At 44.9% G+C, this 14,433-nt stretch overlaps 3 protein-coding genes across 4 annotated transcripts; all 3 read left to right on the top strand.

Moving 5' to 3' along the window:
• Positions 1-209: 209 nt before the first annotated feature.
• gmppb (GDP-mannose pyrophosphorylase B) lies at positions 210-4,888 on the top strand. The gene is made up of 10 exons (XM_088390465.1): positions 210-319; positions 1,000-1,218; positions 1,311-1,391; positions 1,803-1,851; positions 1,984-2,126; positions 2,248-2,406; positions 2,477-2,555; positions 3,479-3,606; positions 3,674-3,856; positions 3,948-4,888. Exons 2-10 carry the CDS (start codon positions 1,090-1,092, stop codon positions 4,077-4,079), a joined length of 1,083 nt encoding a protein of 360 aa, XP_088246591.1. The 5' UTR covers positions 210-319; positions 1,000-1,089; the 3' UTR covers positions 4,080-4,888.
• Positions 4,889-5,103: 215 nt separating this feature from the next.
• Positions 5,104-10,393, top strand: lmcd1 (LIM and cysteine-rich domains 1). 2 transcript variants are annotated; one of them, XM_088390466.1, is made up of 8 exons: positions 5,104-5,251; positions 5,328-5,708; positions 7,361-7,446; positions 7,565-7,820; positions 8,563-8,712; positions 8,836-9,030; positions 9,119-9,337; positions 9,538-10,393. In XM_088390466.1, the coding sequence occupies exons 2-8, from the start codon at positions 5,691-5,693 to the stop codon at positions 9,646-9,648; spliced, it is 1,035 nt and encodes a 344-aa protein (XP_088246592.1). In that variant the 5' UTR covers positions 5,104-5,251; positions 5,328-5,690; the 3' UTR covers positions 9,649-10,393. The 2 variants fall into 2 exon arrangements, with proteins under 2 accessions (XP_088246592.1, XP_088246593.1); XM_088390467.1 differs by lacking the exon at positions 5,104-5,251 and having other exon boundaries at positions 5,326-5,708.
• A 590-nt stretch (positions 10,394-10,983) lies between these two features.
• Positions 10,984-14,317, top strand: LOC148391253 (monoacylglycerol lipase abhd6-A-like). Its single transcript, XM_088389706.1, has 9 exons — positions 10,984-11,165; positions 11,872-11,997; positions 12,579-12,738; positions 12,807-12,920; positions 13,022-13,154; positions 13,269-13,426; positions 13,498-13,552; positions 13,633-13,733; positions 13,914-14,317. Exons 2-9 carry the CDS (start codon positions 11,879-11,881, stop codon positions 14,094-14,096), a joined length of 1,023 nt encoding a protein of 340 aa, XP_088245832.1. The 5' UTR covers positions 10,984-11,165; positions 11,872-11,878; the 3' UTR covers positions 14,097-14,317.
• Positions 14,318-14,433: the final 116 nt, after the last annotated feature.

Raw genomic sequence — 14,433 nt, forward strand, 5'->3', positions numbered from 1 at the left:
ATAATGCTAAGTGAATAAAAACAACCTTATTAATAGCTAAATAAAATATCGGTATGTGGTTATTACTTATATTGGATTACATTATATCCATCGTTCCTTTGCTTTCAGCCCGTAAATTGTATGAATTTTCGAGTTTATGCAACGTTAGACTTTTAGTTTGAAATTCAAAATAGGATAAAGTTGTTGTGATGTTAATGGCGTGACATCAGGTGGACAACCCGGAAGACAAACAAGAAGCTGGGATTTGAACACATCGACGTGTCACTCGGAGTACAAGCCTCTGTGAAACGCTCCCTAAGTCTACCGTAGATCCAGAAATGTGAGTTTTCATACCTTCTAACACTAAATGACACTCACTCTAGCAGTAATTTTACGAATATAATTACTCCGCCACAGCGAGAAGCATGTTAGTTAGCCACCGTAGCTAACATGAGCTCCCTTCAATCACTGAGCGGGTCATTAAATGGACTCTACGAACAACTGGAGTCCAGACTTCATCTTATTTATAGTTACCTTAGGGAAACAACAAACACAATAAAGGGGTCGTTACCCTCTTATGTCACTTTTTCTTTTAATAGTTGCTAATAATGGAGGTAGTATAATTCCAGGGTCAAACTACTGTCATTAGACATGACGTTGTGCAAATTGTAATGCCCTGTCATAACAGTTTCTAATGAAGAAAAATGGCTGTATAAATAATAGCTGACTAAATAACACTAAGAAAAAGTAAATAAAACCACTCATTAAAACTCATTCACAAGAGGTTCAGTAAAACCATATATGGTAGATGGCAGTGATTGATATAAGGAGGTGGAGAGGAATCTGAGTCATGCATTGCACTTTGCCTCCATTTTAACTGTCATGAAAGACTAAATGCAGATTAATCTGGATAATCTTGTAGGGTTTTTCAAAGGGATTTTAGTAAATGCGTTTGTCCTACATCACAATAAATTTCAGATGCTGTTCCATGTACATACCTTTTTATTTTTTTAAACAGAGAAAAACACAAGGAAGAAGAGAGGAGACGCCTTGGACAGACTGATTGTTGATGAGCCCCGGTTGCCACGGTCACTGAAGACATCGGCGAGAATGAAGGCATTGATCCTAGTGGGCGGCTACGGCACCCGCCTGCGACCGCTCACTTTAAGCGTGCCCAAGCCTCTGGTGGAGTTCTGCAACAAGCCCATCCTCATGCACCAGGTGGAGGCCTTGGTCAAGGTAGGATGTGTGTGTCATTGTGTTCATCCGTGCCTTTGTTTGTCTGCGTTAGTGTGTGCGGCAATCTCATGTTTGTTTCCATGCGTGTCCAGGCCGGGGTGACGCATGTGGTCTTGGCGGTGAGCTACATGTCTGAGCTGCTGGAGCGAGAAATGAAGGTCCAGGAGCAGAGAGTAGGTCCAACACATTCTCACAAAAGTTGGTGGTTTGAAGTTTAAAACAAAATAAAAGGATAGTCATGGGAAGATGCAGGAGAAGGTCAGCTAAAGGCAAACCAATAAGGAACATAACCATTGTGGAGTGAGCACACATCTGCTGGAGTCTACTGGATCGCTAATTATAAAATCCATATATAATGTGAGAGATTGTTTAATTGTGTAGCTGCTGCTGTTTTGGTTAGCAATGGAAAACGTTCAGTCTCATTTCTGAAGCCAAAAATGTGAAATGGTCTGGCCATGTACAACCTTTGACCTTCTGGTGTATTGACTTTGAGCAAATACTGTCAGAGGTTGTCGATGTCCTCAATCTATGAAGGCATCCGTGTGATCTTTAGACCAATGTTTCTTTCTGCTTCTCCTTCTTAGCTTGGAATTCGAATCTCGCTCTCGCACGAGAAGGAGCCTCTTGGAACGGGTGAGTGTTGACACTGACGTGCATCCTGAACATGTCAGTTTGGAAACTTTCCTTAAGAGTTCACATGCAAAGTATTCCGACATCTGCTGACAATGTCTTTCTTCATCAAATGTGCCACACCTTGGGAATTAGCTGGTCCTCTGGCACTGGCCCGCAAGCTGCTGGACGTGGACAACGAGCCCTTCTTCGTTCTCAACTCAGACGTCATCTGTGACTTCCCCTTCCAAGACATGCTGAAGTTTCACTGCGACCACGGCAAGGAGGGCACCATTGTGGTGAGAGGGCGTTATTTCCTAGATGTTCTTCAGTGCCGCAACCCGCCGCTACGTCGTACGTTTTTGGATCGAACCAGAATTTGAGCCTTATCACCAAATTGTCTTCAACATTCGTGCGAAGGTGACCCGCGTGGAGGAGCCGTCCAAGTACGGTGTGGTGGTGTTCGAGACGGAAAGCGGCAGGATCCATCGTTTTGTGGAGAAACCGCAGGTGTTTGTGTCCAACAAGATCAACGCCGGCATGTACATCTTCAATTCCAGCATGCTTGGCAGAATCCAGGTCAGGAAAAGCGTGCGTCCATCGTCCGTTTCTTGGCGCGTAAAGTTGACGACTTGCCTTCTGTGCGCAGTTGAGACCGACATCCATCGAGAAGGAGATTTTCCCCGTCATGGCCGAAGAGGGACAGCTCTATGCCATGGAGCTCCAGGGTAACTACAACCCAGCCTCGCCATGCATCACAGAGAGTAGCACATTGGAGTACATGAAAAAAATAATACACTGAAAAGTTGGATGTACATGAGAGTGAAGGTCCAGTTAAGTTGAGCCGTGAAGATGAGTTTGCATTTGGCTCTCTTCTGAAAGTTCCCTCAAAAGGCCAACGTATGCATTCACGGTCTCTTTGGTCTCCTCAGCCCACGGCTCCACCAGACGTAAGTTTGCGTTTATTTAATCCCACCTCAAGCCTTTGACACCAAGCACTGGTACCACAAAATAAAATCAGAGGCTTGCACCTTGGTGCTCAACTGGAGGCTTCTTGTTATCTGCTACTCAAGATCATTACCTCCCCTCTTCTAGTTTTAACTAGAACCTTCTGGTAGGTAGTTGTTCAGCCTTTGTCAAAGACCTACAGAATCCCTCTTCCCTGGAGTAGAAGAACCAGACTAGGTTCTGACGTCTGGCCCAGAATCAGAGACTTTTACCAGGGGTCAAAGACAGATTGTAGATTTACACAGAGGCAAGGCTCCTGATAACACTCAGAGATCTGGACCTACATCAAATTGTAGTGAAATACCTGGACCATAGACTTCAGTTGTGACTTCAGTCCGTGTTTGTTTTTACTCTTGTCAAGGTCTTTGACCTTGGCACAGGTCTTTAACTCAAGTTGGACTCAAGTCCAGGGCCATGACTGCTTTAGCCACAGATTATGTCCACATTTTTCAGCGCGACTTCTGTTCCTCACGCACGGCTAATAGCCACAATCCAAAATGAGATTTTGCCTCTCACGTAGGTCTTCAGTCCAAACCCCATCCTGAACCACTGCCCGTCTCATTGCAGTGACGACCACATGAGTTCTGAAAACTCTTGTCTCATTTGTTGCACGCTAACCTGCGTCCATCACGATTGCGTGCAGGCTTCTGGATGGACATCGGACAGCCCAAAGACTTCCTGACCGGAATGTGCATGTACCTGCAGTCGCTACGGCAACACGCCCCTGAGAGACTGCGCAGCGGGCCTGGTTTCCTTGGCAATGTGCTCGTGGTGAGACTTCATTGGCCTGAATCGAGTCATACGTGATCCTGACGGGACCGGACTTTCTACCCCGCAGGACCCGACGGCTAAGATCGGCGAGAACTGTACAATTGGGCCCAACGTGACCATCGGTGCTGGCGTAGTGGTGGAGGACGGCGTGCGGGTCAAGCGCTGCACTGTGCTAAAAGGGGCCCGAGTCCGCTCGCACTCCTGGCTGGAGAGCTGCATTGTGGGCTGGAGCTCCTCAGTGGGCCAGTGGGCAAGTCCAGACTTTTTTTTTTGTTCTTTCCCCCCCATGAGTAAATTTCCCTTGTTTACAGATTCCGCGCTCTCCGTCCTCTCCCCATCAGGTCCGAATGGAGAATGTGACGGTTCTGGGCGAGGACGTGCTCGTCAATGACGAGCTCTACCTGAATGGCGCCAACGTGCTGCCACACAAGTCCATCAGCGAGTCAGTTCCAGAACCCCGTATCATCATGTAGCCCCAAAAACTTCACCGACGTCATTAATGAAGTCTACTGGACTGTCAGACTGGATCACAGAATCCAAAGTCTGCCGTTCCGTCAAGAAAGAACAGTCTAACCTTCACCATTTTTTTTATGGACCTAAGCTCTGTTTGACTGCACCTTCAGTGATCGGCTGAGGCCAATGTCATGTGACGAGGGTGGAGGGAAGGAGCTTTTAGTACTGTGCTTCATCTTTATGCACTGAGAAATGTTCAGATTGAGCACTAGAGGGCAGCAGAGTAATTGCTACGCTGGAACCTCAGAAGTCCAACTTGGTCACCTTGCATTTGTTCAACTTTCAAATCAATTTTTTCCCCTGTAGGAAAATCATGTTGATAGTAAATGTGTCCAGTTTTACTGATGAAGGCTCCAAGCTCATATATACAAACTTTATAAAACAGGGACTTTTGGAGAGTGTTTAGGTCCCGACAATGATTGTTTGACTTTGTGGATGTTGCACTTCTGCGGTTTCAATGTAGTATGGTTCTTAAAAAACAAAAACAAGTAGAAGTTACTTGCCTAATGAATCGTGTCACATGCCCGTCGAGTGCGTCACAAATCGCCTTCAGGAGTGAAGCACGCTTCATTCCACATTCATCATGCTAACGTTCAGTGGCTCTAGAATGAAGCGATTCTAAATGTGACCGAAAGATGGCGCTCGAGTTAAGGAAACACATTTTCTGTTGCTTTCTTTTGTAACGTGTTCAACTTGATTTAAATTGTGAAGTTATGGTAAATTTTCTCCACTCCCAGAAGAAATCTATTGGTGGAGGAAGCTAAAACTATTTTTGACGATTACTGTATATTAGTGAGATTTGATGAAGGTCATATGTGAGGCTCTTTGTGCCTCGATTAAATGGATGAATGAAATGGAATAGAAAAGTTTGTATTGATCACTTTCCTGTCCAATATTTCTGCAGTGTGTGTACATGTGCATGGCCAAGTGTGTGTGTGTGTGGTCAACCACATCATTTTATCACTCAGGCTTGTTCATGCTGAGCAAGCCATTCTGTGTTTCCCTAGTTTTTCTTTTGGAATATGTTCTGCTATTTCTACTTACTCTATATATTTTAGGCACACAGTTCATTGTCAAATGAAGGTTTTGCATGCAGGTGACCTTTCGAGGTCACAATGTTCAGGACACAATGGTGAGTAAACACACAATGCATTCTTAATACCTCCACCAAGGAGGAGGAGAACTTTGTACCATTTTCATTGGTGAAGTGTTTTGATTCCCCCCACCCAGGTTTCCCCTTAAATTGGCTTCCTGAGCGCCGGCCAACATTGTGTGGAGAGCAACGGTTTGGAAGGCCGGCGTGGATTGGGAGTTGCTAGGAAACGCATTCCTGCAGCGCCAGGCGGGCTGGAACACAGTCGGGAGGTGAGGAGACCTGCCCACTCGTATGTTTATTTGTTTTGCTTTGTTTTTGGTGTTGATGGTGGGCAGAGGAGAAGAAGGAGGAGTGGAAAACAAACGGAGGGGGACGCAGGAGTGACGGTGGGCGGGGTGGACAGGAAGCCGGCTTGACAAGCGAGGAATTCAAAGTTCCAGTCTGGGTCGGGAGACGGGACGAGACGGACGCTAGCATGGACGCTGTGGCCAAGGTAGGAAAAAATATTTTTGACACAATTGGTGGTACATTTCCAAGATTGGGCAATGAGAGCAGTATGTGAAAACTGCACCGGCTTCCCAAAACGTGATTCTGCTATTTGGGGGAAAAAAGTCAGATAAATTAATCTTGCAAATCTATAATGACTTACTTGTTATTGGTACCTCAATGCTCACAACAACAACAAAAATAGCAGCATTGTGTTGAACCAAAAATCACTCCAGCATACTACTATTTAAATCAGAGGTGCAAGTCAACTTTCTTAGATTACTTTTTTTGTGCAGATTCTAAATCTGCATTTGAGTTTTCTTCTGCACATCATCACATTTTACAAGGCAAATGTATAACGTGTATGCTTTTTTTTTTTTTATGAGCAAAAAATGTAAATATCTCAAACATTTGATGTGATGGATAAAATTAGATTTTTAAAATCAGTGTCAAGAATACATTTAGGGACACGAGGTTGCATGATAAAAATTTCTGTGATCACTTGATGGATCAGTATCACCTGTTAGGGGCTTAGCCCCCCCTTCTGTCACTCCTCAACTCCCCTCTGTATCCAAGAGAGACACAACACACGCTCTGAGGTTTATTGTCAATACGCTGGATATGTAGCGATGACTAATTTAGCCTCCGCTGATCCAGATGTGCTTTTCACGTTGCCTACTATTTGTATTGCTCCACAAATATGGAGCGACGCTTTCAATGGAACCCCGGACCTCACCTCACGTCACCTCACCTCACCTCATAGGAAACAAACACTTGCTTCACAAGGTCACAAGACATTTTAAAGTCTTCCTTGCCGTGACTAGATTCGGACAAAGTCTCTCTGCTCTTTTTTGCACTTCCATCACTGCTGTGGACCGTAAAGAGCAATTGGGCATGCGACTCAGTGACCTTGAACTTCTTATCTCATTAGCATTTCCTGCTCGTTTCCGTCACATAGTTGGCGTGTTTGGAATGACTTGGCCGAGCCAAACTCTTCTTATCGCGCTTCTAAATATAGACGCCGTCCCCTCGTCGCCTTTCTGATTCAGCTCGGATCCTCCTCAAACATTTTATTGAACCAAAACTTTTTTGACATAAATTAGTTTTCAGTCTTCAACGCACGTAGAATATGTGTTTTTCTGAGGCAACATGACACTGACCCAAAGCCCGCCAGGCTCCCCTGGGATGAACATGAGTGCCAAGTTAGCGTCAGAATGAACGCCGTCACACTAATACCTATTGAGGCTGTCCAATGTCACAACATCAGCCAGGAGATTTCAATCAAATAAAGTCCGGCTCGCTTTGGCTCGGCTCAGTTTGTGGCCCACGGCCCTTTTTTTTTTTATTGGCCTGCAAAAGTTAAAAATAAATGTCACCGTAAATTCGCACTGCTTGTTTCAACAGATATCACAGACCTTTCGGAGTCTTACAATTTTGCAAAGTTAAGTTTTGAAAGTTAATTAAGAAGAAAACGTTTCAAGTCTGCCTAGCAACAGGTGACATCAGCCTTCAAGCAATTGCTTCCATCCAGCTCAGTCACAAGTTGCTCTGCTCTTTTCTTTAGCGACACAGATTAAATGTACTTATTGTCAACATCTCAAAAGGAGCAGCACAAGTGCTTGATTGATTGATTGATTGATTGTTTTCTTCACCCCTCAGATGTCAATTGAGGCGAGTGCATCAAACGTAGCTGTGTGTCTCGTTTGTAAGGACGGCTGCTCTGGTTTGCAGCCACATTCTTGGAGGTGATGTTTTGTTCATACGCTGAACTTTTTTTTTGATACACCAAAACTGGCCAAAAATCCAAAAGCGAATCCGATTCACAACTGGCAAGACGTGATTGAACGTTGTGGTGGTTTTCAGAAAAGCGTGCGTGGCGTGCGGCTGCAGCATCGTGGACCACGCCCCCGGTACCCACGCCGATGACGACCGGCGAATGGGACGCCTGCTGGTCGACTCACCCTGTGCCCACCTGACGGCCAAGGTGAAAGGGGGCGGCGGCCTTCGCCTGTACAAGAGGAACCGCATGATTGTGACCAATCCGGTGGTGTCACGCAAGGACCCCACGTTCAGCACCATCACCTATGATTGGGCGCCCTTCGGCCTCAACCAGAAGCTGGTGAGGAAACCGCAACGACTTTGCATTCTCTTAAATGTGTTTTTGAAATTTTTTTTCTAAACTGAAGACAAGTTGCAACGACTATTCCAAGTGAACAAATCTCAGCTAGATGCAGTAACTCGGCAGCGATGCTTGAGTTGAGCAGTGGCACCTCCCTGTTGGTCTGTCTGCTTTCCATTAAAAAGCCTCACGTCTGTTTTGGGTTTCCCAGTCCACCATCGCAAGGGTGAGCGTGACTGTCGGAGGGCAGGCTTTGCCTCTGGGGCGGGGGGGGTCGGGCATCATCGCGGCAGAACATGTCGACTCAAATGTGTTACTCATTGAAGGAGAAGAAAACAAAAAAGTATTCCAAGTGCAACTTTGGACTTTTGGGCCATTAGTCACGACTGCGCTGCTGTCATCTGATAACCTCATAAAGGGACTCTGACTGTGGGTGGATACACCAAATGGGGTTACGAAAAAGAGAGACTGCTTAGAATATCTTCATGCGCTCTTAGCACGAATCTCGTGAAGCGAGTGTTTAGAATCTTTCGTAGGTAAGTAAAAATGAAATAACACTGGATCAACAACAGATCCCTGTGGAACGCCAAGTTGCTGCAACCAAATGACTGCATCTGTCTTGCCTCACACCAATTCAGGGAAAAGAAGGTCACCTTCTCAAGGTTGAGCACGTTTTTAATGTGAAAGGGGCTGCAAAAAGAATCTTATAAAAGGATGATGATCAGAGTTGCCCAATACACAGGCCAAGCAGTACATGGAGATGATTCCGGAGTGCCAGCGTCCCATCTCCGGAACCGGGGGAGCAGTGCTACGTCGCAGGCAACTCCTCGGACAGCTCCCCGCCTACGACCAGGACCCCATGACATGTCAGAGCCTGGCCGGCGAGAACGAGGTGAGCTGACCAAGGTTTTTGCCCTTTCCCGGCCACAGATACCAGTTACTCTGACTTGAACTAACCCGAACCCCATCCAAGCTAAACCTTCGGCTTGCAACTGATATCTCATAACTGTCGCAGGTGTCGGCCATGCTGCTTTTTGTGAAGCGCTACAAACTGGAGGCGCTGGGCGTGGGTGAGGTAGCGTTGCCCAGTGACAGCCAAGCCCTGAGGGAGGCGGCCAATCAGAGGGAAGCCAATGAGCAAATCCATGGCGACCAGTCCAACCGCACCCCTGAACAGCCCAGCAATGGCCCAGAGAACAACACGCAATACGTAAGCTGTCCAAACCGTCCTCTCTTATCCTTTAGAGAGCTACAGTGGGAAAAAAATGGAGACCTCAAAGCACCCTCTGTCTCGTCAGCATTGCTCAAATTGCGGCGGCGATGTGGCGTCGGACAGCCCGGCGGTTTTTGCCGAGCGCGCCGGTTATGGCGCCGCCCTGTGGCATCCCGCCTGCTTCACGTGCACCGAGTGCGGCCAGGGATTGGTGGACCTGGTCTACTTCTGGTCCGACGGGAGGCTGCTGTGCGGACGACATTACTGCCAGAGCATCAGGCCGCGCTGCTCTGGCTGCGATGAGGTGAGCGGGGAAGGCTGAGGTCTGTCACACACTGCCCCAAGTCAAGCGACACTCAAGTTAAAATTAAAAAAAAAAGCTGTTTCAAGCTGCTCTCAAGTTACTCTGGCAAAAAAAAGGCCATCTTATTGAGTCGCAAGTAACTCATTTTATTTTCATGACCTGTTATTAGCTCTTCATCACATTTCTTGTTATTGTTCCAGCTGATCTTTGGCGAGTCTTTCCACTTGGCACAAGATGGCAGCGCGTGGCATCATCAGCACTACTGCTGCTGGAGATGTGGACAAAGCCTGGACACCCCCTGCCACCACTGACGCAAGCATGCAAAGAACAGGATAAGACAGTGGTACCTTGATTTACACTTTACCCTCTTTTGAGGGGAAATCAAAGAGGCTGAACTGGAATATCGGTCAGTCAAGGTGTAACTGTCCACACTTGCATGTTGCTTTGTACGAGTGGTGTCTTTCAAGTTTCCAACTTGGAGCGCTTAACAAGACTTTTATTGTGGAGTGAACGCGCTTGGCTGATTTATCGGCTCGTAAAATGCAGACAGAGTGACGTGATCCAGATGTGAGCGCTCTCGTTTGGAGATGTTTAAATGAGCTCATATTTGACATTCAAGCTTGCCAGACAGGACAGTGTCTGACAAGTGAATCGCACGGGGACAATCGTAAAGTGGCTCGTTGACGTGGCATCTGTAAAGCTGATGATTACAAAGTCGATTCAAGCGTTAAAGCATTTGATTTTCATCTTATTTTGTAAACTGATGTTTAACTTATTGTTGAATTCCATTTTAATCAATGCATTGAAATGCAAATATCAAACTATTGTAAGAAAATGAAATGTCGAAAAACCAAACCAAAAATATGCGTCGTTTAAATTAACAAAAATATATTGAATATAATGTAATGCATAAATACAATTTCTGTAGTTGAATTGACAAACACACCAGCCACGACCTGAGAAAATTGGTTGATTGGCTCCAAATTCCATATCGCAAAAGTGCTCGCCTCTTTTCCTGTTTGGCTGTTTTCATGACAATAAAACGCTTGAAATGTTTCTTGTGCTCATGATTGGACCCAAATGTTGCAAAGTAATCTCAAAGAATCTATTTACAAGGGAGTGATTGTGCGTTCGAAATAGGACAGAGGTGAGGAACTCGATGTGTTTAAGAACAATCATTGAAGAAAAAAATATCAGGATGACGTACTGCCGGCAGTAATGTCAGCTTTTCACTGCGTTCCTTAGCAGTTACGTCACCAGCCAAAGAAAGCACTATTTATAGATATTTTTAGATCCTTAATGAGACGTTTACGTGCATTTTCACGCACAGGAATCCGGGAAGGTTCACTGAGGTCACTTGTCTTGACTTGACTGAATTATGCAGACAACACTGATGTTGAGGTGGTGGCGCCCTCGTGTGGGGGATGCCGTTTATGCCACATTACGTCACACTTACATCCCCTCCTTTTTTTTTTTTTTTTACATTGTCACTGAACGCAACGCGCCTTGTTTGTTATTCTCGCTAAAAAACAAATGTTGATTCAAATTCGTTACCAATTTGCTGTTCGTGAACGGTGGTTGCTGTTTGCTGAAGTTGCTACACAATATGTCCAACAGTCCTTGAACGCAGCTCAGCGTCTACCATTTCCCGAGGTTATGAACGCAACGCTGCTTTACTTGCCCTTTAAGTGTGGATGAAGGCGATTGAGTAATTTGATGAAAGAGGAAGATAAATCTGAGGAAGAGGAGGAGATATAGCGAACCGAATGGAGGATATTTCCATTCCAGTGTCCATTTACCGGTGACTCGTCGAAGCGGACTCGGCCAGGTAAGCGCCTTCCGTAACCTTGACGTGTTATTTACATTTGAACATGGTGATCGGCAAAAAAAAAAAAAACAGTTTGCAAATATTTAGTTACTTGTTCACTTTAAGAAGTGACTGGAAGCATATTCCGTATTTTTAACGGTTTAATATATTTTATTGACTGCATCGAAAATCTAAAACAATTCCTTCATATAACTAATAAGTGACTAATTTACATATTTGAGAACCGTTGACACAGTTTCAAGCACCTGATAACGTAGGCGTGACATAACACTTTTGCCTTAGTAACTAACGTTTACTTCACGCACATGACCGAACTGAAAAACAATATACTAATGGAAAACACATTTTCAAAATGCAAAATTAGCCAAGGGATTTTTTTTTTTTAACAGAATACTTCAAAATAAAACCAAACTGAAAAGAGCATTGCCACTGTGTTTTTCAAATGTCAATATTGGATCAATTTTCAGGCGTTACGAATGTTGGTTGGCCTAACTGGTGTCATAGTTATATCAAGTCGGCCCCTAAACGAACATTTTCAGTTGTATTTTAAAGTGTCACATTTGTACATAGACAGAGCATGTTGAATTGCAAAGCTTTAGAATTTTCTTGAAACATGTGAAGTGGCAATTGGCAACGTTTCAACGAAATACCAGGATTCAAGAGAAACCAATGTTTTACAATATGAACATGTTCATTATGTATGCAGCGCAGCAATGGAGGAGAGCGTCACCATGACGATAGCGTTCATCGGGACCGTCCTGGCCCTTCCCGTTTTGACTTTCTGTTTGACCTTGTGGCTCTGTCCCGCTACGTTCATCCAGGCCTACAACTGGTGAGCATGTGAATACTTTAAAAGTTATTTCAATTTCATTTTGAGCGGAAAATGTGCAATTAATTGCAAATGATTTGTGACATTTTCTCACATTCCACGCTGTCATGACATAGGCTCTTATCTGAAAGGGAGTCATAGAGTCCCCTGAACTTTGCCCTCCCCCCCTCCATGCACACGCACAGACGCAGTGTGTGTTTAACTAATCACTGTCACGCCTGGGGGGATTAATTAATTTCAGATTCAAAACCACAGAGAAAGATCAAGTCATGTTAGGGTAGTTATATGATGGAATTTGGACAGATTGAAAGCCACAGAGAAAGCCCAAGTAATATTAGGGCACTAATACAATGGAAACTGAACAGTTCTGCTTGTCTTGGAAGACATTTTGCCTCTCAACAAACTTGTAGTAATTATTTCAAAGATTACATTTTACATGATTATCGTAAAGTAACTACAGTGTATATTCTTAAGTACAATTTTACCTGCCTACTTTACCTACCTGTTGGTTTGTCGTCGACAGTAGTATGGGTAAATTCTAATTTGGGATTGCTCTATTTGACTATCTGTTCCGTCCCCTGCAGGTTCATGCGTTACAAACTAGGCCTGGTGGTTCGCTACTCGTACAGCGGGAACTACCGCTTCTGCTATTTCAGCCGCGGGACGCCAGGAGGCGCTACACCATCCTTGCTACTCCTGCACGGCTTCTCGGCTTCCAAAGACATGTGGTTGCCCTTTGCCAAGGTAACATTACCCCCTGTGTGTGTTTTTTTTTCTTAATGTTTACTTAATGAGTTTGCTTTCCTGACAAGTACATCCCCAGCGAGCAGCACATCCTATGCGTGGACATGCCGGGACATGAGGGCACCAGCCGTACCGGGCCTGAGGACTACAGCATTCAGGGCCAGGTTGCCCGAATCCATCAGGTCCGTGCGAAAATATAATAGACCAGAATCTACAAAGGGGGGAGGGGCACTGAGCAAATGCAAAGTCTGAACATATAAATGATGTCTTTCTCTGTTTTCAGTTTGTGAAGAGCGTTGGTCTGGATAAAAGACCATTTCACTTGGTGGGCACATCCATGGGAGGCAACGTAGCGGGCGTATACGCCGCCACCTACCCAGCGGACCTGTCTGGTGTGACCTTGATATGCCCCTCAGGTAAACTGGCCACCTGGCACATTGCTGAAACATCAGCCTCTTTCACGCAATGGTGAGAACGCCGTGTGCAAGGCAAGATCTGTTTGAGGGTGATGAAGGTTGTTCCTTGTCCAGGTTTGGTGTATCCCACTGAGTCCGAGTTTATCACTCATCTGAAGGAGCAGGAGAAAAACCCCGAGGGGTCTTCTATTCCTCTGATTCCGTCCTGTTTGCAAGAACTGGAGGACATGTTTCGCCTCTGTTGTCATAAGCCTATCAAGATGCCGCGACAGGTAAAGAACTTCAAACATGGCTGCATGCTGCCAAGAATGCGTGCTGACCTTGGATGCATTTCTGCTGACAGGTGCTGCGCGGCTTACTGGACAACAGGATCCGCCACAACCACTTTTACAGAGAACGTGCGTCACCTGTTTGTGGCTGCTACATTGCTAAATGCCTTTTTATTTGTCTTGATATGCCTGCTTGTGTGTCTTTAAAGTGTTCATGGAGCTGGTTGCAGAAAAGTCTCGCCACTCTCTTCAAGAAAATCTACATTTAATTACGTCACCGCTGCAAGTACTTTGGGGCAAGCAAGACCAGGTAATATACACATTATATAAATCAGGGAAAACACTTCGAGCAACTATCACACCTTCTGATCTTGTGCAAGAACGACATCTTCAGTGACAATTAGCAGTCCAGTAGATTCTGCTATATTGCCGCTTCAGAATGTTGTCGCACTTTTTTTTAGGTTTTTGTGTGTGATATGTGTTGTTGCAGGTTCTAGATATGTCCGGGGCATCTGCAGTGCAGGCGGTGGTTCCCCACAGCCAGCTGGTTTTGTTGGACAACTGCGGCCACACCATAGCCTTGGAGAGGCCCAGGCAGGCGGCGCGGCTTGTCATGGACTTCCTGTCTGCACAGGAAGTGGACAACAAGGATGTGAAGAAGAAAGTTTCCTGAACTGGAGATTGACTTACTGTTGAATAGAAATTATATGATGACTATATAATATAGGATTATGAATGAAATATTTATTTACATCCATGATACTGTACTAATGTCCTGTATAAGAAATATCCATTGTTTTAATTTTTGATGATTTTAATGCATTTCTTGCTTAGTTTGTTTGTTTTTTTAGAAGGCAGACTTTTAAACCTCAACAAAGAACTTTGAATGATCAAGTTATGTGTCACTTTACTGTGTATTTTTATGCAGCGATTTATGTATTTGAAAGAAATTTCTAACAGTAATTTTATGTGTTTATAATTGCTTTAAACACAATAATTTGACGTCAATA

This window comes from Syngnathus floridae, chromosome 11 (assembly GCF_059516105.1).
Source record: "Syngnathus floridae isolate MCC-2025c chromosome 11, RoL_Sflo_1.0, whole genome shotgun sequence".
Classification (NCBI taxonomy): Eukaryota; Metazoa; Chordata; class Actinopteri; order Syngnathiformes; family Syngnathidae; genus Syngnathus; species Syngnathus floridae.

Coding starts and splice junctions, on each gene's coding strand:
- gmppb (XM_088390465.1), top strand. CDS start 1,090: ATGAAGGCATTGATCCTAGTGGGCGGCTACGGCACCCGCCTGCGACCG. Junction 1,852..1,983: donor GAAGGAGCCTCTTGGAACGG/GTGAGTGTTGAC, acceptor CTTGGGAATTAG/CTGGTCCTCTGGCACTGGCC. Junction 2,127..2,247: donor GCAAGGAGGGCACCATTGTG/GTGAGAGGGCGT, acceptor ATTCGTGCGAAG/GTGACCCGCGTGGAGGAGCC.
- lmcd1 (XM_088390466.1), top strand. Junction 8,713..8,835: donor GCCTGGCCGGCGAGAACGAG/GTGAGCTGACCA, acceptor TAACTGTCGCAG/GTGTCGGCCATGCTGCTTTT. Junction 9,031..9,118: donor CAGAGAACAACACGCAATAC/GTAAGCTGTCCA, acceptor CTGTCTCGTCAG/CATTGCTCAAATTGCGGCGG.
- LOC148391253 (XM_088389706.1), top strand. CDS start 11,879: ATGGAGGAGAGCGTCACCATGACGATAGCGTTCATCGGGACCGTCCTG. Junction 13,155..13,268: donor GACCTTGATATGCCCCTCAG/GTAAACTGGCCA, acceptor TTCCTTGTCCAG/GTTTGGTGTATCCCACTGAG. Junction 13,553..13,632: donor CAACCACTTTTACAGAGAAC/GTGCGTCACCTG, acceptor GTGTCTTTAAAG/TGTTCATGGAGCTGGTTGCA.